This window comes from Synchiropus splendidus, chromosome 4 (genome assembly GCF_027744825.2).
Source record: "Synchiropus splendidus isolate RoL2022-P1 chromosome 4, RoL_Sspl_1.0, whole genome shotgun sequence".
Lineage (NCBI taxonomy): Eukaryota > Metazoa > Chordata > Actinopteri > Syngnathiformes > Callionymidae > Synchiropus > Synchiropus splendidus.
In genome coordinates this window covers 5,645,644-5,668,087 of record NC_071337.1, presented here as the reverse complement: position 1 = coordinate 5,668,087, position 22,444 = coordinate 5,645,644, and the positions used below count along the sequence as shown (strand labels likewise).

Here is a 22,444-nt window from a genome sequence, read left to right as displayed (position 1 = left end):
GCTGGGCCCATTTTGTTTTTCTTTTCTCTGCACATCTGCAACTTTTCCGAGGTTTCGGGCCAGACCGAGTCTGGAGGACAGCGGGACGTAACAAGAGCTGACCCATGTTTGTCCAGTGTTTTTGGCTTCAATATGGGGAGCTGCTCCGTCAGCAGTGGGATTATGACAGGTGGAGTGAAAATGGCTGCTCACCATGTTTCACGTGGCCACGACTGAAGACGCGTGGGAGTCTCGGTTCCTGACCTTTAGGTGTCACCGCGTGTCAAACTCAAGGCTCAGGGCCAGATCCGGTCTGTTGAGTCATTCTGAGTCCTTACGACCTTTAAGTATGGTCTCAGAATTTAATGTAGGGTTGATGCTGCGCTCTGTGAAGATGACAGCGTTCTGGTTTTACCGTTCTACAGCCCACTGTCAAGCAAGTGGAGATGAAATGAATGAAACAATTGGTCTGGAAACTTGTAAAACTCCCCGAACAAATGGCCGTATCTCGGAAACCGTAGCAGATGGAGAAAAACCGAGCACACTGTGATCCTCCCGGGGCTTTCGTCTCTGAGCCAATTTTCATGAGTCTACAGTCTATGGTGTGGCCAGGATGGCGAGTTGAAAGTGAGTACGTTTGCAGCAATTTTCGCGCAGCAGCCTCTCCTCTCCAGTGCATTTTCAATGGAGCTGAATCCGCGTTTGCTGCGCTTCTGCAACTCTCACGCAAATTCTGAAAGTGCTACAGTAATTCTGAGCACATTTTACGAGAGAGGACGAGGTTGACTACGAAACTGGTGATTTTCATGTTTCCACCATTTGGCCACAATCACAATTTTTCCTCCTCTGCTCTACTGTAACCAGCTTGATAGCTCACTCTAGCTCGAATTTTTTTTGCCAAATCTCTGGTTCTTTGAGGCTGATTTAACTTGGCTCTGATCTCTTTTTTAGGGCGACAGAATTTGAGCTTTTCGCTGACTTTCTAGCCCCTTTTTCAATGAGTCGTCATTTTCAATGAGCCCAAAATGTCCACAAATCCTGGAATGTCTTGGGAATGCTGGTACCTGGGTCCGAGAAAAGTAACAGCAATCTGGAAGGAGGAGCGCGGTGAAAAACGCAGCAGAAAATGAATAAAAATGGCCGACGCGAATGCACTCAGGTGGAGTCACGATAATGACCCATCAGACACCAAAATAAATCTGCCAGCAGTTGATGAAAAACTGTTTTCCATCAAGACTTTAAGAGTGAAGGGAAGGGCCCAAAAAAAAGCATCTCGATCCCCACTGGGGGTCTCACTGTCAGCGTCCCTGTCAGGTGTGTCTGGACTAGAGAACATTGTTGACACTCAACACCTCATCCTGGCTCTCCAGTCTCCTGCAGAGGAGCTCAGTCAGCCGGCAGAGTTTTGGAGTGGAGCAGAGGGGAGGGCATCTCAGGCTAAGTGGGTCCCACTGAGGGGTTACAGTTCCGACCCGGTTCTTGATTTGTGCAGGACGGTGGTTGTGAAAAGAGGCAGTCATGAGAGGAGGATGGAGGGAGGAGAGAGAGCTGCTCCACTGGGAGGGGTGAGGAGACAGGGAGAGAAGTCAACTCACATGAAAGCAGTGGGACTCGGGGAGGGAACTCCCTCCAGGCTCGGAACCACAAGTGCGCAAACACTCAGTGTCACCGCTGCTGAAGGAGAGTCTTCAGAACCAACTGGGATCAGAAGTGCTGAGCCGGGATTGAAACACCCGAGACTCTGGAGAGTCGGAGCAGCAGAAGCGGAGGAAGAGCCCGGACGAAGAGGAGCCTCACCTGTTTGCTTCTGAAGAATGGTTCAGCTCTGAAGACTCTCGCTCTCTGGTCCGTCTGCTGGATTCTGCTGTGTCCGTACAGGAGTGGTGGAGACACTGACGACCAGCAGACCAGAAGATGGCTACCAACGTCCACTATCTGTCCCTGAGGAAGTCAAGGACCTCCACTGGACCTCCTCCCTCGCAGCTGTTGTCCAGGACTCTGGTCTTGCCCCTGCTCCTCTTGCTCTTCCTCTCCCTGTGGAGCCACCAGGCTGAGACACTGGTCCACTCCAGCTTCAGGCGCCTCAGTGGCCGTGAGAAGAAGGAGATGCAGAAGGAGATCCTGTCCATCCTGGGTCTGCCAGGAAGGCCCAGACCCCACCCGCCGCTCAGACCGCCATCCTCGGCGCCGCTCTTCATGCTGGACCTGTACCACGCCATGTCTGTGGATGGGGAGGAGGACGGCAACGGGATCTTTGCGAGCGCGCCTGGAGCGGCCAGGTTTCGGGGAGTGGAGCGACTGGCTCACGTCCACCACGCCGCGCTGCCCACGCTCAGCACCCACACTCCGCTGCTGGGCACGGTGGTCAGTGAGGCCGACACCGTCATGAGCTTCGTGAACCTGGGTGAGTTCAGGCTGCCAGAGGGTTTCACGGGCCGCCGAGGTTTGTTTGCTAGCGCTAATATTACGACCCCAGAGGGCTGTTTCTACATCGCACCGTGTGAGGGTACTGACCACTGCGGTCGTGGGTGACGTTCCTGCACACAACCCGATCTCCATTCAACATGGTCACCTGCTCATACTTACATAGCTTCATCATCAGTTCAGACAAAGGTTCACAGGTGTAGCGACTAGCTAGATAATGCTAATCAACTTCCTTAACATGTTCAGTGGTGGAAGCTACACAACCAAAACTCTCAACCTGCTACCAGAAGCCAGGACACAGCTCCTTCGTGCTCCTGACCCTCAGTGAGTTCCTAAAAGGAAGCGTGTCGGGAAAGGCTCTAGAACCTTCAGACCAAATGGGTCAACCACAAAAGCGCCATCAGAAAACCCCAGATGCCTCATGTCGGATCCAAGATGTTCCCCAGCCAGAGTGCAGAAGTCAATTCTCAGTCTGATCTGGATGAACCTTCATGGTAACGTTTGAAGACCAAACCATGTGATGCGATGCTTTTCTGTACACAGCTACACCCAGGGACTCTCTGTGATTCCATGCCTTCTGGCTCAGCTCAGACACGCTCATGTTTCCGTGTGAGCCTGACGTGCTGACGTCACATTTTGATGCCAGTTCTTGTCTTCGCTCGTCTCTCACTTTAAAGCCAAATGCTAAATTTGAATTACTGCGCTCCAAGTGTGTTGTTGTCCTCACGTTTGCTTTTTAAAAAAAATAATTTCATTTTTTCAAGTGGGATTAGTTCCCTACTTCCAAATCAGATTTTCCCATCCCCAAGGATTTTTATTTTCTGTTTTCATTTGTCTGTTTCTGCCACATTTTGTCCCCACATCCGAATGGTGTTTTCACTGAAATGAACCAGAGAGGAAAGATGGGAAAAAAAGTTGAGGAATTAAATCTCCAGAAGCTCCACTTTACATTCCAGCACAGTTGAGAGGAACCCGGGAATAATAGTAATTACATGAATTATATTGTTATACGATACTATTTCATATATATATATATATATATATATATATATATATATATATATATATATATATATATATATATATATATATATATATATAACTTACATTTGTAATATCAAAATAGGATAATTGTGTATTTTATTATGATTTTTATGACATTATTTTGTATACAGCTATAAGATTCTCTATACAAATTAATAGATTTGTGTGAAAAGTATGGAAAAATATATAAATCTAATCTCAGAAAAAAGGTAATGAACAAGAAATAAGAAAAGCATATTCAGGCAAAATATTGTAAAGGTGTTTTGCCTTAGGATTTGAAATAAAAGTCATTGAATGAGGAGCAATAAATCATAAAAAATATTGAATGTTTTTCTTTTTTTATGTTGAAGGTTCTCACTCGGATTTTTACCAACATCAGGTTTATTTTCAGACCAAATTTTGTGGATTTTTTTCTTTATTATTATTCTTTGTTAGTTCACTTTGAACTTATGAATAATAATAAGAGACTCACTGATGCTTGGTGCATGCCAGACCTCTAGGTGGCGCTGAAGAAGACGACCTAGCGTGTGCTCAAACACAGCACTTGATCGCATCATGGTGCCATAACAACAATGTTGTCACGAGTCACACTCGACAGCAAACGGACGAGATCAACAGACCCTTTAAAACAAAGAAGAAACACGCGCATATGACTGGAGGTTAAAGGCTGTTGGCCGCGTGGTAACACTGCGGCAGCCAAGGCTCCCAGGATCCCAGTGGCCCTTCAGACCGATGCCTATCAGTCAGCGTAAACACGGCGCTTCCTGCCGCCGCTCTGCTTCCGACCCGCCCAAGCCCGGCTCCACGTCCCGCTCCGCTCCTGCGCCACTGTAAACACCGACCTCGGCTTTCCTGTTTGAACTTCAGGTGTGTTTGGAGGACCGGGCCGAAGCCTAGAATTTGTCCGTCAGCGCCGCTGGCTGCGGACGGGTGTTGGTAAACAGAGTGGAGGACGCTGCGCGGGCCTCTCATTTGGAGTCTGCTCGCCTCTGTAAACTGTCATCACTGGCTGTAACAGCGCCCCCTACAGACTGGCCGCAGCACCACACTGAGAGAGAGCGCGAGCAGACCTGGGGAGCGGGGGTCAGACGCTGTTGCCATGACGACGCACATCGTTCTGTACGTTAGGTCCCGAGTGTGTGTGCGTCGTGGTGCGAACACGCAGCTGGTTGGAATTAAAAGCCGCACAAAGCGACTCTGGGGGAAGAGAATGTGGACCAAAGTGGAGCAAGAATAGCCAGGCTAAAAATACCAGGTGGAGCTGCAATTAGTGGCGAGTGTGCGCAGCTGCAGCGGCGGGCCGCGCTAAGTGTCTCTCATTAGGGCGGTGTGTGTGTCCCCACGTGGAGGGATGCCCTGCCACCAGCTGTGTGGAGAAGCTTCAACCCCGGGGACGCGACAGAACGGAGGGTTGAGGAGGAGCCGCTCTGCTGCGGGGACCATGGCTGGTGTTGTGGGGCTCGCGCGCTTCTCCGCCCGCTGCCGTCTGTGCCTCTCTCAAAGTTTGATGTTTTCATCCCATATCGGTCAAGAATGACTTCGCCCCTCCAAACTCATTTATCTACGTCCTGTTTTTCAAGTGGGACTTATTTCCAAGTATCTCAACACTTTCCCACCTCCTCCATTTTTCTGTTTGTCTTCCTCAGGTTTATCTTTGCTTCCTCATGTTTTGTGATTTTTATCCCATTAATAATTTTTTAACCCCATTTTTTCCCCACACATCTATCCCCTATTTTTAACGTCGTATTTCCCACTATACACTGAGCAATGATTTTTAGGTAGGATTTCTTTTTATTTTCCTCCCATTAATTTTCTTCCCTTTTGTCCAAGTGTCATTTTTTTCTCTTCAGAGTTTTCTTTTTGTTTTTCCATGTTTCCCCAAGTCAGATGTTTTTCCATGGGTAATTTTTCCAGCAGCCCCATCAATTTCTTTTTCAAAATGTTTTTTACCAAATAGTTTTTTCCACTACATGAATTATTTTTTTCTCTTTTTTACGACATTTTTTTCATTTAATAGTTTTATGCTTCCCCCATCAAATGTATTTCCTTAGTTCCACTTATATAGTTTAAGTGTGTCCCAGGTCCAACCTTTTCCTAGTGTAATGTTTTCATTTAAATTTCATTTTAAAATAAACTACTCCATGCTTTTTCTTTCATTTTCTCATACCCACTTTCATGAGGCGTTTAATTCTACAGGGGTTTTCATTGTCTGGTGTTTTCATAGAAAGTATGATTTTTCACTTAGTTCCAAATATGATTTTCCCATTTCCCATCTTTTTGTGTTTATTTTCTGTTGCTATTTTTCCCTCCATGTCTTAATTTCCACGAGAATTTTGATGCCTGTCTTCACCAACATCACTGCTTTTGTCTTTATGTCTTCGACTGTCATAATTTATATGAGTGGATTTTATTCACCACTGGGACTTTCCACTTCCATTTTTGTCTTTTCACACTCTTATCCTTCTAAGTCACTTTTTTTTCATTTTTACGGAGGTTGGGGGGGGGGAACCCCACTTGTGTGTAAAAGAACAAAATCCCATCGAAACAGCTGCATCAAAGGCTGGAAGAAATTGACTTGTTTATATTTCTTGTGCTGTGCTGCTAGTTGACTGCTCATCCCACGGCGTGTTTGCCGCTGTGTTGCAGTGGAGCAGGAGCGAGACCTGCTGCAGCCGCGTCCCTACTGGAAGGAGTTTCGCTTCGACCTGACGCCTCTGCCGCAGGGAGAGACGGTGACGGCGGCCGAGTTCCGGATCTACAAGACTCTGACGTTTGGACAGAGGGCCAACAGGACCCTGCACATCTCCGTCTACGAGATCAAGAGAGACAACAGGCTCAGGTCGGCCACGGCTTCAGTCACGCGCAGCCTCTCTCTGTGTCCTGCCATGACGGTCGCTGTTCCCCTAGAGAACCAGAGCTGGTCCTGCTGGACATGCAGTCGGTCCCCGCAGGACAGGAGGGCTGGCTGGCCTTCGATGTCACCTCAGCATCCAACCACTGGCTCCTTCACCCCCGCAGCAACTTGGGGATTCGTCTTTATGTGGAAACGGAGGAAGGTTGGTCTCTCTGTCTCCAGCGCTTACGTCATGCTGTCTGACCTTTGACCTCTGCTCCCTCTTCCAGACCGATCCCTGTCTGCCGGCTGGATCGGGTTGGTGGGTCGCCGGGGTCCTCGCTCCAAACAGCCGTTCATGGTCACCTTCTTCAGGGAGAGTCAGATCCCCTGTCGGCCGCCGCGCGCCGTCAAGACTCACCCGCGGAGGAGGAAGCCCAAATATGACCTGCCCGTGCCCAGCATTCACAGTTGAGTCCCGGACACGGTGGACTCCCCCTCACACCTCAGTCCGTTGACCTCTTCAGGAGAGAGGTCTTCAGAAGAACACCATTTGTTCTTGGATAAAAAAAATAATTCTTCCAAGCTTGTTCCAAGAAAAGGTTTCCAGAGTTGGAGTCCAACTTTTAATGGCTTTAACAAGGCACAGGTCCAGTGAGATCCATTTACAGAAAACATCACAGCATCTTCGCAGATGACACTGTGATCTGTGGTGAGAGCAGGGAGCAAGTGGAAGATCAGCTAGAGAGGTGTGTCACAGAAAGATGGAATCCATGTGTGTGAATGGGAGGGAGCCAAGTGGACAGGTGAAGTTACAGGATGCAGAGATAAAGAAGGTGGAGGTTTGAAGTACTGAGGCTCAACTGTCCAGGGCCATGGAGAGTGTGAGAAAGAGGTGAAGAAGAGGGTGCAGGCAGGGTGGAATCATTGGAGAAAAGTGTCAGGTGTGATGTGTGACAAAAGGGTGTGGGCAAGGATGAAAGGGAAAGTGTCCAAAAGGGTGGTGAGGCCAGCAATGTTGTATGGTTTGGAAACAGTGGCACTGAGGAAAAGACAGGAGGCAGAGCTGGAGGTAGCAGAGATGAAGATGCTGAGCTTCTCTCTGGGAGTGAGCAGGATGATGATAGGATCAGAGGGACAGCACATGTGCTCAGGTGTTTAGGAGACCAAGTCAGAGAGGCTGGATGGAGATGGTTTGGACATGTACAGAGGAGAGAGAGAGAGCCAGTACATTGGTAGATGAAGATGTTGAGATGTTAGAACTGCCAGGCAGAAGGTGGAGAGGAAGGCCACAGAGGAGATTGATGGAGGTGGTGAAGGAGGACATGAGGTCTGTAGGTTTGAGAGAAGAGGAAGCAGAGGACGGGGGAGATGGTGGTAGATGATCCGCTGTGGCCACCACTGAAGGGACAAGCCCAAAGAGAAAAAAGATCACAGCATCTTCTCCTTGGGAGAAAAAGGGCAAATGTTTGACTCCACACACACATTTATTAGTTTTCTGAAAGTATTCCAGCAGCCACAGGCTTGATGGAACATGGATGTTGAAATGACGCGAGTGAGGACACCTTAGTGCTGACACCTGTTTCCTCCCGTCAGATCGCAGCCCGGCGAACAGCGGCGGTCAGCCGTGCAGGAAGCACGAGCTCTACGTCAGCTTCAGCGACCTTGGATGGAAGGTCAGTTCACACAGCTCAGCCAGGGGAGCCGAGTGTTGACCCGCGTGTCTGCGCTGCAGGACTGGGTCCTGGCTCCCGCGGGATACTCGGCCTACTACTGCGACGGCGAGTGTTTCTACCCGCTGGGCTCCTGCATGAACGCCACCAACCACGCCCTCATCCAGCAAGTGGTCAGTGGCCCCCCATCGCCCACCTCTGACCCATCGCCCCGGGTCAGTGGAGCCGCTGACTGTCCCTCTCCTCAGGTCCACCTGTTGAAGCCGGACGAGGTGCCCAAGGCCTGCTGCGCTCCCACCAAGCTCAGCCCAATCTCTGTGCTGTTCTACGACGACAACAACAACGTCATCCTCAAAAAGCATCGCAACATGGTGGTCAAGAACTGCGGCTGTTTATGAAGCAGAACCAGCTCAGAGACTCGACGGTCCAGCTGCACGCAGGTACACACCACAACAGCGATGCCAACACGCCATACAAACATTTCCATTCCTTACAGACAGAGGACCTTCACCTGTACTCACCTGTGCCAGAACACAAACGCCCGTGACTCCTCACGTATTTATTTGTAATAAAGATTTGTTTCCTGTCAGCAAACAAACCACTCTCTGCACTCAAGTCTGTAGTTCCAGAATGTCGCCCCCTACTGGTCACATTTCATGGTGCGGTTTACAGTGCTGTATGGACGCGTGTGCGCGCCCTCTAACGGAAAAGGGAGGCGGCTGCACAGGCAGGCAGTCGTCAGCGTGGAAGCCCTTGAATAATAACAATAATGTAAATACTGTCAATCTTCTGACAGCACCGTGCTAGAAATGGTCGACTCTCACGGAGCTTCTTGACAGAAGTCTGGAGCGTTTCACTTCAGAAGCAATGCTCTGGGGTCAAAGGTGACGCTGTAAATAAACTACAGGTTTGTTCCGATGAAGGTTCTTGATTTATTTTGGAAAATAAGAAATAAATCTGCATCTCTCCATGAGTTCAAGACTTGTGCTTCTGAATTCTGTCAGCAGTTTAGTCTCGGCCCTCACTGGTCTCTGTTGGCTGTACTTGGTCCTGACGGCAGCACGAGTCCAGTGTTGGAAAATGAAGCAAACACACATGATCAGTGCTTTTCAGTGTCCCTGGAACTAAGCCAGATGTAAAACAGACCAGAGGGCATCAGGTCAAAGCTTCCTGACAGGCAGCTGATGAAGTTTAATAGTAAAAAAATCCTGTCAACACTGAGTGTTGTGTCGCTTCACCTCCCTGCGGTGTGTTGTTGGTCTGAAGCTTCACAGCACCAACCTGCATTTCATCTACAGGAACTTAAGGAGGTCTAACTCTTAGGGCCCTGTGTCTGTCGCAGCTGCTGAGACTTTCTTTTGAAAGCTGACAAGAAAATCATCATTCCTTCATTCACTTTCTGTTTCACCATGAAGTTAACTCCTTTTTTCATTCAGCTGATTTTGAAAACTAAAGCATATCAGGGAATATTTTATTTTCCACGGACTGATGCGACCTGGAAGTGAACCTGCATGAAAGTCCAAGGCTCAACTTGGAATCTTAGTTGGATCGGTTCTTGTGTCTGAAGAGGTTCGTGAAACCTGATGAAGAAATTCACACATACACTGACCGACACCCAGAGTCATTCAGCTGACTTCCTCAAATAAATCAGTAACACTTCAAACATCATCTAAAAGGCATGATACGTAGCGTGATAAGACATAACGCATTTATGAGGCTTTATAGAATTTTCATAACCGTTTGTTAATTTTGGACTTAAGGTTTCATACACATAAAAATTGTGGACTTCACCTCGATATAAAGACACAAAACCCTCTCATCCTTATAATACCTTTGGAAAACTGTAACAAGTTGTCAAGTGTGTTTGTGAGCATTCATCACATCCTCTTCTATACTCACCGCATGTCTCATGAAAGCACTAAGAAGGCATTACTGATGAGACCTTCATAATGTCTATTTTCATGAGAAATGAATGAGTGAATGACACATGATGCATCAACGATTAAAAAGATGCCAAGTCCCACTCACCTCATGAGCAGTCTCTCCAGAGAGCGTCTCATGAATTACATTCTGCTGTAAACTGCCTCACAATTGTTGTCTACCATAAAGAGCCTACTGCAGCAATACAACAATGGTGGAAATGTCGTCCATCATCCAGAGTTACAGCTTGTTTTTCTGCTACTCAGATAAAATCCCCCAATATTGTATAAGGGAATGCCATTCCTATCATTTCATAGGGTTTAATGTCTCGAAAAAAACACACAAAAACCAAGTTATTTGTGTCTGTGTTGGGTCTAGTTCCTTGTTCAGTGGTTCAAAATAAACCCAACAGCTGCGACGTACACAGGTCACCTCAGAGCTCTGGTGTCTGACTGCACCTCGGCGTGTGGAGACCTCAGACCACAGTCCTCTCACCCTCCAGAGTCTTCGGCCGCTGAGGACAGTGCACACTACAGCTCACGCAGCTCAGCTTCTCGATCTTTTAAAGGAGTTACACTCTCTTCTAAGAGAAAACACACAACACATGGTCAGCATTGACATGTTCAGGGTCACACGCACGCACGCCTCAGGAATGACAACAGTATGAAGAAGCATCCGGAGGCTTGAGGTTAAATACAATGTTTAATTTATTGAAAAGGGTAAAAAAAATACAGTGAGGAGTCGGTTTTGGTCGGATTGTTAAAAAAGGTCAGGGAATCATTTTGGCAGTTACTGTTCTCCAAGTCTCTCGACAGACACACGACACCCGGTGGGTCGCCCCGCACCGTCGGACCCGCCTGCTTTCTGACAGAGACACGTGAGGAAATGAACACAAGTGGTGGTGGTCCAGCGTGAGGTTCTGTGTTGAGGAGGTCTGGAGTTAGACGCCTCGGGTTCATGACTGTCGACAATAGCAAAGAGGATTCACGGTTCTCCACGTCTGAGTTGAAATGATCGAGTCAGAACACTGTGTGAGATCCATACGCAGGTTCTGGTTCCGGAGAGACTCAGACACGGGAACAAACGGACTGCTGGTGAACTTCTGTAGCTCTACACTCGTCGAACCCCCCTCGCCCCCATGTCGGCCCCGTCCCCTCCTCCCTGATGGTCCAGTGGTGGTCATCCAGCAGCCATGAGTCAACGTAATGTTCGCGGTGGGTGTGTATCTGTGAGAGAAGGCATATGCTGAACAGAGCCACGGAGCAGTTCCTGCGACCAAGGGAGGCAGAAGCTAACGCTAAGAGGGAAGCTAAAGAACACGTGGAAGAGTAGATGTCAGAAGACCAGCAGCTGCTCACCTGGGTGGAGATCCATCCGTGGCTTCTTACGCCTGGACATCAGCCAGTTCAGGGGGCATCGGAGACTTGGGGTGCTTGCTCTCGAAATGCTGTTTGAAGGTCTTTGGGTCGGGCATTTGTGTCTGCAGGAACAGGTCAACAGGTCAGCTGGGAGAACTTGGTCACCACCGTGGTGTGAACTCACCCTGCAGACAGGGCAGGTGTGGACCAGAGCAGCCTTCGCTGCAGTCTTCTGGTCAGCTCCCTGGCCCTTCTTCTTCTCGGCCGCCTTCTTGGCGTTCTTCTGCTGCGACTGGATCTTCTGCTGCCCACGAGCCATGGCCCTCACCTTCCTCCTGAAACCAGCAAATGAACCATCAGGTCAAGGGTCACATTCCACTGAGAGTAGTAGTAGAAGATGGTCAGATCATTGTGGTGTCACAGCAACTGTATAGTCACAGGCCGAGCACCGACGTCTGTTGTGGGACCTGTGACACCGCTCACTTTTGTTTAATAACACAACGCATCCACAGTATTTTGCTTGAAACAAACCCAGGCAACTGCCTCAGTCAGAGGCATCGTTTCAATTCACATCGAGAACCTTATGAAGCCAAGTCACTGGGTACAGCAATGACTCGTCTGCTCATGGACTCGGCAGATTCAACGCTCCTCTTTCACGTGTTCACTTGAATGAGTTTTGTCAAGTCAGATTTGCACGTCCTGTATTCACACTCAGCTCTGACATTGTTTGATATTAGGTACGTCATGTTTCTTTGCTCATGAGCAGATGTTCACCAGCCTTTCGTGTAAATGTTTGTCCAATAAATATTGAGGCTGCAGAGCCATTTCTTAACTGTGATGTCAGACGAGTCGGCTCCGGAGTTAGATTTAAATTATGCATATTTTTCGGGTTCCAACTGACTCACAGTTACAAGTTAGTGCCGATTCACAGATCATTATTCATATTAAGCTTTTGTGAGGTTTGCTCAGGCACGAATGCACAATGCGTCAGAGACTGATGACGAAAAACAAAAGTTTAGAGTACAAGAGAGACTAAACCTGACTGACCTGACCCAAGTCAGAGCAGTCGGACAGTAGATACTCCGCTCGACCAAATGACAGTCTCAGTAACTATCAATATCATTAGAACGTTTCTTGTTTAAATATAAAAATGAGACAAGTGTCTCTTATTTTGGCGTCAACTGCCGTGCATTGGGGAAGTGAAAGTTCAAGATGAAAACATTTTTGCAGGATCTTGCCCTTTACACATAGTACATGATTTTGTGGGGTGAAGTTACATAGTTTCGCACATTTATTTTATAGATCTGGATTGTAAATAAACGACCTGAAGTGACTCCGTGTGAAGAGACCACTGTCCCATTTGCTCCTAGCGACACAGATGTGGTTCCACAATGAAACCACTGCCGCACCAAAGACCAGAAACCTGGTGACAGACTCTCAGCTGCTCATCCATATACAACAACAACTCATATGAGACTCATGGGTTTACATTATGAAAGAATAAACTCACAAAACATCAAAGTAAATCCACACAAAACTCGCTGGGCTTTGGCTAGAACTACGAAGACACAACAACACCGTAAAAGATGGCAACAAACATGTACAGGACATTTTTAATTCAAGCACAACCCGTACATTACGTTACGCTGTTTGTCTTTTAATGCGGAGAAGCAAAAACACGAGGTGAGTATCGAACAAAAACAGAGCAGTTCATCGATGTACGTTATAACCAAATGCATGCTAAACATGCTAGCTGTTGCCACCACCGTCGTGACAACAACCTGGGGCTTTGGGGGTGAAATTCAGGGCGAACAGCCAGGTACGACTCGTAACAGCCATTGGAACATACAATTCGGTGGAAATGACGGAGACATTTATTAAGTTTAAACCAAATGCAGTGGGCCGAAACACATCGCGAGAAGCAGCTCCGCTACCAACGTTAGCATACAAAGCTAACCAGAAGCAGCGGCTACAAACCGCCACGAAACGAACTGAAATTAAAGCACGGAATCAACATCTACATAGACGACGCGTTTAGGTGTATTGACGTTTGTTGTTTTAGTTGAAAAGATTAAAGACTTACCGCGGGGGATAAAGACTGCTCTTATCTTTCGTCACTCTCTATTTGAATGTAGACCAACGATGGCGGCGGGGAGGTCACAGCGCCGCCCACTGACAGGGGGTGGAACATCCACCGCCTGGAATAGGAACTGCTGAGAGTTTCTTTTAAAATACATTTACATAACTTAGCGAACACTTAATGGATTCAGGCCCAGAAGTCACCCAGACCCCAAATCTATGTAATAAATGGAGGATATATTTCGGCTGTCTTCTTGTGTCCGAGGACCTTTTTAGGTTGATTCATGGAGGGAAGTGTGGACACACTTTCAGAGATGAGGTCAACTGTTTGGCTGTGGTGACCCGCCGCCTCCGGCTCTCACTGGTTTCCAGAGTGCACGAACATGTTGTGAGTCAAGACCAAAGAAGCACGGCCGCCATCTGTGTGTTAGATCTTTAATATTTTCAATATTTCGTCATTTTCCTTTAGAAATATTGCACATGGTCAACATGCCTGCCAGTGAGACAACACTCACGTCGCTCGCCCAAAATCTCACCTCCAAAGTAAGGACAGTTTATTTGTGAAGCACAATCATACAGTGTGTGTGTGTGTGTGTGTGTGTGTGTGTCTGCATGGGTGTGTGTGCGCAGTCTTGGGTGTGATGGCACATGCGCGGTAGCAGAACGGCGAGAGTTTGTTACGGAACTTCCTGAAGATATATGGTTGTCATCCTGAATTTCCGGCGTGTGATAACAGTCAAAATGGCAGACGATAGTCGCGGTGACTATAAAAATACTCTAGAGCACGATATAGGACGTAGAATACACGGAAAAATAGACTATTGATGATGAAGCGAGTGAGCCTGCGACCTGCATGTGCCAAGACCCACACACACACCTGACTGCACGTAGATGGAAATACCAGTTATATATATATTTATATTTCTTTATCACACATCCAACTTGTATACAGAGGAATAAATGACACACCCATCATCATCATCATCATCATCATAACTACCCTGCTCTTCACCGAGGAGGCAAAGAGCCGAAAAAGTGCTATTGGTAAAACTGTCTTTGACTTTTAGTACGTTACACTCTAATCACTTGGACAACAATGAGTCATTGCTGTCGGTTAAAACAGTTTGCTCTTCGCCTGATTTCTTGTCTATGGCACAGCGCCTTCCACCTGAAGAAACTAAGTAGTCCGCCCCTTCCCCAAAAACAAAAAGTCCTATTGCACCATTTGATGGGAAAGGATAAAGTGTCGACAAGAGAGGAGGAGGGGGAGGAAGAGGAGGAGGGAGGAGGAGGGAGGAGGGGGAGGTCTGCAGAGACGTGGCCCTCCAGGGCTGGTCCTGGATCTGCTTTCCCTGAACTGACCACAACCATCCTGAGCTACATAGCGCCTGACCCGGGACCAGAGCTTAAGGGCACTTCCTAACACTTGGAGGGGCTGAGGAGGATGGGTAGCCAATGGAACAAGGTTATTATTCTCTAATAAAACAATCTCATAAAACAAAACAATACTTTCCTGATTTAACTCGGGCGCTCTCAGATGAGAAGCAGCCGCGCAAATTGTGCAAACACCTGATTTTTTTTTTTCTTTACAAAACAACAAACGCTCCCCACGTAGGTGTCGGGTGAGAAACAGTCGGGGTGAGGGGTCAAGGGAGGACCCACCCTGCCGACAAGCAGGGGGCGGGGGGCGTCGGACACACGTGTCCCCGTCTCTGTCCAAAGAGTTTTTTTTTTTCATGTTTTTTTTTTTTTTTTTAAGTTGTGACTTGCTGGAGAAGAAACACGATAGAGCCACAAGAGAGAAACAGTCCACAGTAAAAACTGGAGAATTCCACGGCGACCAGAACAAAAAGCAACATCCACTGGGAGAGTCTGAGAAGTTGGGTGTGTTTGTGTCGCACAGGTCTTCCTTCAGTCGTGTCGCCCTCTCCTTGGCATCCAAGTCAATTCTTCAAAGCCTCGCAACCGAAAGTCTCTGGACATAATCTCTTTGCGTCGCCTGGTCACTTCAGGCTTCAACTTGAAAAGTAGCCGCTGCTCTCTGAGACGCGGGCCGCGTCCACACTGCCACGCTTTTGTTGCGATCAACACCAGGAGCCTTCAGAACCCTCATGTGACCCTCACAGTGGGGAACACAAACCCCCTTTTGGTGAGGATCCAACTATATGTAGACGCCTCCCAAAAAAATCTCTTGCGGCAGTAACTTTTGAACAACTTTCTAGCTAGCACTAATAGGCTGACAGAGCTAATTATGCTAACCAGCTCCTGTATGGAAGCTGTTTTTTTACAGCTTAAAACAAGAATAACGCACTATTTTCATCAGACCCGTTTTGCCTAGGAACATGGGGTAAAGTTGCTACACCAAGGGATGTTGGTAACATTCAGACTTTCGGATTTGGACAGTAATCGTAGTATGTAATGCTAATACAGTGAAACTACCCACAATTCAACTTAGAAAAAGGCAGAATTTGGACCGATTTGTTTTGGGCTTCAAACCACAGGTTGCACGATGCGTTAAATCTGCACGTGTTACTGACAGTCTATTCACACTACTTTCATATACTTCTAGCAAAACTCAAATTTTACTGACAAAGTTTACTGACACATTCAGATTGGACTATAATCTGTGGTCATAATTGCACCCCACGTTCCTAGGTAAAACTAATCCAAAAAGCGGAAAAGTGCTTAGTAGATTTAGTGAACAGAAAAATGGGCTATTTACCTGAACGGTTTACTCATGAAGGTGCATGCTAGCTTAACAATGCTAAGCTATGATGCTCAGCTATGATATAACATGTACATAGACCTGTTTTTACAGGTCTGTTTTTACAGAATAATCCTTTTTTCCACTTATTTGTGATCCAAAATACTTGTCTTTCAACCAGTTGCTGTACCAATGCTAAGCTGGCTCATTAGGTATTACTTCAGTCGGGTTACATTACATTCATTGCGGGTGTTTTTTAATTTTTTTTTTATTTTTAGAATTTGACTGATGCATGAAGATTGTCTTCCTGTTTCCAGAAGTTGAATATTTAGCACCACAACGCTAGGCGCCATAGTAAAGCTCGACATGACACAGCGATGTTTGAAATTAGCTACACAAGTGAACCGCCAGTGATGACTGCTGAGACACTAACTTAGATCCGACGTGGGTGAAGAGGCTTCTGTCTGAGTTTTTATGGTTGAATTTTGAAAATGGCAGACTGTAGAAAAAGCTTTGATTTGGTTGACCTCTTGATAAATTCCCGCCACAGCTCCAACGCAACATACCGTTGCAGCATCATTCGTCCGTCTCTCTCAACTTAAAGTGCTAAAAGTTCGTGCTGCATTTCAAAACGCTCAATCAAATGTCTAAAGTGCCTTTGTTGGTCATGTGACCTGGGATGGTAACAAGAATCATTCTGAATCTTAAACTTCAACGCGGATGACTTTGAGGGCTCCAGGTGGCAGTGTGGACGCCGCCATGGTCCAAGTGGACAGCGGCCGAACAAATACTGTTCCGCTCCCGACGTCGCGCTTCTCAATACAATCACTGAAACTGTGCAGGCCATTGGCTTGGTCGAGCCGTGTGTGTGTGTGTGTGCAGCATCGAGGGGCCGTGGAGTATCAGTGATGGTCAGTTGGGTACTGATGTCCTGCCCACTGTGCTGAGGAGTGGGGGGAGGGACGAGGTGATTGAGTCAGCAAAATGCATCTACACATTAAGTGACAAAAGTGCCGTCGTGTTTTCGGGTCCCTGGTGGGGACTCCCCTTTGGGCCACCCACCAAGAGTAACAGTCTGTTTTGGTTCATTGGAGAGTGTGTGTATGCATGTGTGTGTGTGTTGGGGCATGTGCAAGCTGGACAGCACAAGTGTGTGTGTGTGTGTGAGAGAGAGAGAGACACAGAGAGTGTGTACCGCTGAGTTGGACTGAACAGCAACAGAGCAGACTGAAACATTCTAGGGAAAAAAAGTCCGGCTTTGAGGTTTGTCGTTCCGAACATCTGCTCTGACCAATCACCTTCGAGTTTACTCTCACTAGAGTCTAACTGGAGATTAGTGCCAGCAGATCCACACGCGTCTCTCTGCTCTCGGATCCAGCATCTTCTTAAGAGCCTTCATCCTTGGGCTCCTCAAAGCTCCTGGTTTTGTCGTCCTGCACCTCCGGGCCTCGGTCCTCGCGACTCTGGTGGACGGAGGAGCTGTGCGCAGCGGAGGGCTCCATGGAACCGCCGGGCTCCATGCCACCAGGGGAAGCCGTCTGCATGATCTTCTGACGGACCTCTCGGATCTTCAGCTGGAGAACCACCTTGTTCGGGAAGGTGTCGGGGTAGCGGGCCTGGAAGGCTGCAGTGGCTTGAGCTGAGAGGAGAGACGGAAGATTAGCGTCCATAACTGTAGCCCTTAAACATTCTAGCTACATGGAGTACATCCACAACTCAGAGGAGGCTACTGACAGAGAGATGAACTTCCACAGGGAGTCAGTCTAACTGTTAAATTACATCTTATTGGCACAACATCTTAAACTTTATTGTTGACATCTGAGATTTCAGCTAGATCCAAAAACGCCTGATCTTTGTAGGTCATGATATCAACATGTGCTGGGGGTTTTGGGGAACATTTTTTGAGCAACGTTAAAGCTCTTTCTGCAGGCTCACTCAGGCCCACACGCCTTGAGTTGACCCACCCGAAGGGAAGAAGCCATGTTCCTGGAACAATTGCATGACCAGTGCCCGACGCTGATCTAAAGTCCTTCTCAGGGACGAGTATGGGACTCGGTCCAGGTCCGCAGGAACCTCCTCTCCTTCAGCAGCTGTGTAGAAAATCAGTGGTGTCAAGTTGATCCAACACAGAGATGCTTCTGCACCTTCCTGCTCTCACCAGGCCTATCGAAGGTGAAGATTTCGCCCTCACACTTGGCGGCGCTTTTCGGGGTGTTGGGCTCGGGGCTGCAGCTGGACAAACGGCGAGTCTTTCTCCGCGGGGAGCTGGGGTCTTCTGCTGAGAGCTCCAGATCTGATGGCCGACAGAGATGGCGGTGAGGGCTCTCTCCTCGTCTGCAGCAAGTTCGTCTCATACCTGTGGAGTTGCGCCTCTTCTTGCGGTAGCTACCCAGGATGGCTCGGGGTGAAGTGGCCAGGCTCTGCAGCGTGGGTGACGGGAGAACCTCCTCAGGGTTGAACTCTGGCAGCTCGGCAAGACGCTCCTTAAAGTAGCTCTCCAACAGAACTCTGGAAACACAGCGGCTGTTTCACAACTCACCAACTTGTGGGTCTGTTTTTATACTTGGATCACAGAAAATATAGTCTAAACACTGTTTGATCGAAGGGAAATGGATTCAGATCGAAGATTATATGCTCAATAGATGGGGATGAAAAGGCAAGAGTAGGATCTTCAGTGCCTTAGGTAGCCCTTCCCTGGCCAGTCTTTCACTTTGATTTTCATCTTTAAATCAAAAAGATTGCTTCTTGGATAATAGACCACAATGTTCAGTTGGCTAGTGAGTGTAAAGACGTAGGACTGACCTTTGAACTTAGTAGTAGTAGTAGTTGAACTTAGGTAATTGTCAGGCTCATCTGTACCGTCTTGTTTGAGTACCTCGGGTTTTTTACTAGATGTAAACAATGGTGGCGCACGGCTTAAATGGGAGCCACCACGCCTTCAGAGTAAAGATCTCTTTTTAAAGATCTCATGTGAACAAACGTGTTAAAACAAAGCAGAAACATCAAAACAAGTAGAAAACACACGAGGCAGCAGCATTAAAAAAAACAACTCTTGAACAAATTGCTTCCCAGATTTCTTTGTGATTCACACAGCACCGCCTTGACTGCTAAAATAGAGACAACATTGTCTGACAGAAGGACCTGGCACAGTCTCCGTCTCTGGCACTGATTCTGCAGAAACCATAACCAAAGTCAGAGAAGCTGCTTTTGGACTTGGCAGACGGAGAATACTTCAGAACACATTGACGAGTGTTAAAGTCGCCACCCGACAGCTCATGCCGCCGCCATTCTTTTACAACATACTTGTCGTGTGATTCAGGCGTGAGCGGCGGAGGGCGGAACTTCGTCTTCTTGCTGGAGGAAGAAGAGGCGGCATCTTTTTCTGACGAAGGAGGCGAAGGCTGGCCCGAAGTCGAGGAGGACGGAGGCGTGGAACAAAGTGCCAGCTGCGAGAACAGAAGCCATGTTAAAGTTCTACACATGAATCTGTCATGGTTCATTGAAAGGTACATCCCATAATAACTGTTCCAGACGGAAGAAATAGAGAACAGATATGATGGGGGGGACAACAGAAATTGTGCTGGTCACCACAACAAATGAACGCAGTGGAGATTTAAAAACATTTTTTGGCAGCACCGAACATTGCCTTTGGTGAAATGATGTATTAGGCCTTTTCTTTATGCCTTAGCAAGGGATCAGCCCCGCCCTGAGCTGTGGGAGCGGACCACACCTGCCAGACTTCCCTCCCAGGGAGGTCAGGAGGAAGGAAAACGGTTCGGTCTGGTGGATCATAAATTATTTGGAGGTCCGGCTTCAGGTCTGTCCATAGGTTAGGCTGGATCACTTTACCATGGGGTTTGTTCTGGCTGTTCCCCTTACTGTACCGCACTGTTTGAAAATGAATGGCCTCACCCACGGCAATGAAAGCATCATGTGACCTTCACTTCCCTCTCTGGACAAAAACTGCCTGTCTGACTACGTTCTCTCCCCTTCTCTTCACAACAGCGTCAACAGATGTTGATCTCCGGCAGCTCTTCTGTAAGCCAACGCAAAGCGACAAACATCACGGGGCACTAGCTTCTTTCCCTGGCACCTCACACCGTCACAATTTAGCTCCAAAATAAAACTGGCAGAACAGGGTTTGTGATGCCGCGAATATGAGAAGGATCAACACTGTGTGTTTTTGATACAGTAAGCTGTGATTTAAGCAGCAAAAAGTTAGCGGTACATTGATTGTTTTCTATGCAAAACAGGCTCCTTCCTGGAAGGAAAATGTTGCATCGTCAAGGCACAACTTGAAATGTATCAAATTAAAACACGTGACTTTCACTAATTTAAGTGCTTCACTAGGGTCTAATGTCTAGATGACCAGCATATAACGGGACCTTCCAAGAGCCTCACCTCTTTCCTGCCGTCACCCCTGTTGAAGTCCTCCCTCATCACCTCCTGGCTCCTGTCTCTCCTCGCTCTCTCTTGATTCTCCTCTTGTTTGCTGCTGGTTTCACTGTCTTGTTCCAATTTCTCCACTTCCTCTTTTATGCTCACTTCTTCTTCTTTCTTCACATCTGAAACAAAAACAGACAACAGAAAAAGATCAAGGACAAACGTTCTGTCGTGAACATGAAACACATTTGAAGCTGTTTTTTATATTGACACGGAAGATGAAACTCAGACGTTTTGGAAGGTAATAAAAACCCGATGCACAGATTAAAGTACAGACATCAGCGCATGACAATTAGCACAGCTAAGTTGTGAGGAACGAGGTATACAACACTCCAACCTCAGGGAGTTAAAGAAGCTTCATCATCTGTTGGTCTCAAAAGTAGCTCACAGTTTTGTGGAGTCATACTCACACCTTACAAATATGAAAGCCTATAAATAGAGAAGTTGCAATTTATAGTTTCATCACCTGAAAAGTATCAAAGAGAAGCAGCAGCTGGTACCTGAGCAGGTGGCCACTGAGGAGTTTTCCCAGCCGCCGTACGCCCCCTGACCTTCCTCTTCAGCCCCAGCATCGGGCTCGTCCTTCTCTTTTTTAACCTCCACCTTGTGCTGCTCCCCCACCTCACCACACGGCTGCACCACAGCGGAGCCTGGAGCGATGAGACATGGAGCGCTGCTGCCGTCCTGGGGCATCACTGGAGGAACAGTGGTGACTGAGACCACGCTGGCCCCCAGAGGAACCGCAGGCGTTGGGTAGATGGCAGTTAGCACCTGAGAGGGGCAGAGGACGAGAAACTTATCGATACACATCTAAAAATCTTATTGATGATGAGAGTGTGTGGGATGATGGCGATGAGCTCCTGAATGGGAGGAAAGCTATGGAAAAGGAACTGGATGAGCCAGCCGTGATGAAACGGGTGTTGGATTAATTTGAGAATCGACATCAATGTAGAATGAGGCCACAACTGCTGCAGCACTGTCCAGATTGTAGAATTAAATGTGAAACTGTGAAACTGCGAAACTGCGTCTGAGACTCAACAAACTGACAATGGTGCTTTGTGGTCCAACATCTGTCCACAATGACGCGTAAGCTCTGACTTTCCCTGAAGTCATTAGCCCCATTAAAACATATTTCTGAAGAGTGGGCGTTTCCTCTTTATTAAATCTTAACCTTCACTGAAGAGCCTCCACGGACCACTGCCTCCTACCTGATGAGCTGCTGCTGCTGCTTGGACTGGAGTCGTATGAGTCTGACCGACCAGAGGAGGAGCAGGGGTCAGCAGAGAAGGTTGGACCAGAGTTTGAGCAGCTGGGGCGATGGTGGTGAAGCCCAAAGTTGCCAGAGGTGAGGGTACGTAAGCCGAGACGGAGGTTGGGGCGGTGGCTTGAGGAATGGCGTTGCTGGTGGCTCCAGGACTGGACTGGACGTACGTGATCCTGAAGGAGAGACGGGACCTTAGACTTGAGCAGAAACATCTGACAGCAATTCAGTCAGGAAGCTCAGGTTTGTCAGTGACCTGGTGGGTGGGGAGGTCAAGAGAACTGTTTGAGGAGGAGCAACGCCCGAGGTCATGACTGTGGCCACGGAAACGGGGAAAGGGTTGCCAGGTTGGACTGACGCACTGCCTCCAGGCTGGATGTTCGTCTGGACCACTGGCATGGGAGCGATCTGGATCACCTAAGTGTGGAATAGAAGCGGTGAACAATGGGAAAAAGAAGTTACTAATGTGATTCTGTTCGAAACATTTAACACAAAACCCGGAAAATGCGGGCTCGAAATGCTAGAAATTCCATGAGTCGTGGGATTTTACGGCTACCATGACTCTGAAAGGCTGTCAGGACAGCAGGACAGTGGCAAGAATGGAAAACTGGGTGGAGATCTCCATCTGGCAGGCAACAATTACTGATGCATCAAAATACCAAGACCAAAAGTTTGAGGATCTGGCACCTTCTGGATGAAACAAGACCGTTTCTGTGACTGTCCAGT

At 47.8% G+C, this 22,444-nt stretch overlaps 3 protein-coding genes across 3 annotated transcripts in view; 1 reads left to right on the top strand and 2 right to left on the bottom strand.

The window, feature by feature from the left end:
- Positions 1–1,594: 1,594 nt before the first annotated feature.
- On the top strand, positions 1,595–11,963 carry bmp8a (bone morphogenetic protein 8a). Its single transcript, XM_053863893.1, has 7 exons — positions 1,595–2,383; positions 6,094–6,286; positions 6,355–6,503; positions 6,571–6,750; positions 7,877–7,956; positions 8,016–8,126; positions 8,202–11,963. The coding sequence occupies exons 1-7, from the start codon at positions 1,894–1,896 to the stop codon at positions 8,349–8,351; spliced, it is 1,353 nt and encodes a 450-aa protein (XP_053719868.1). The 5' UTR covers positions 1,595–1,893; the 3' UTR covers positions 8,352–11,963.
- On the bottom strand, positions 10,563–13,401 carry zgc:91910 (Zinc finger protein 706-like). Its single transcript, XM_053863894.1, has 4 exons — positions 13,315–13,401; positions 11,416–11,566; positions 11,232–11,353; positions 10,563–11,099 (listed from the first exon to the last, which is right to left on the bottom strand). The coding sequence occupies exons 2-3, from the start codon at positions 11,548–11,550 to the stop codon at positions 11,258–11,260; spliced, it is 231 nt and encodes a 76-aa protein (XP_053719869.1). The 5' UTR covers positions 11,551–11,566; positions 13,315–13,401; the 3' UTR covers positions 10,563–11,099; positions 11,232–11,257.
- A 137-nt stretch (positions 13,402–13,538) lies between these two features.
- Positions 13,539–22,444, bottom strand: part of cica (capicua transcriptional repressor a) — a 35,990-nt gene continuing 27,084 nt past the window's right edge. The window contains exons 14-22 of the mRNA XM_053863892.1: positions 21,975–22,135; positions 21,666–21,894; positions 20,958–21,228; positions 20,416–20,579; positions 19,318–19,460; positions 18,371–18,522; positions 18,173–18,307; positions 17,979–18,104; positions 13,539–17,653 (exon numbers count right to left, since the gene is read on the bottom strand). Of these exons, the coding sequence (XP_053719867.1) occupies positions 17,400–17,653; positions 17,979–18,104; positions 18,173–18,307; positions 18,371–18,522; positions 19,318–19,460; positions 20,416–20,579; positions 20,958–21,228; positions 21,666–21,894; positions 21,975–22,135 (1,635 nt within the window). The 3' untranslated portion in view covers positions 13,539–17,399. The remainder of the gene's footprint in view (positions 17,654–17,978; positions 18,105–18,172; positions 18,308–18,370; positions 18,523–19,317; positions 19,461–20,415; positions 20,580–20,957; positions 21,229–21,665; positions 21,895–21,974; positions 22,136–22,444) is intronic.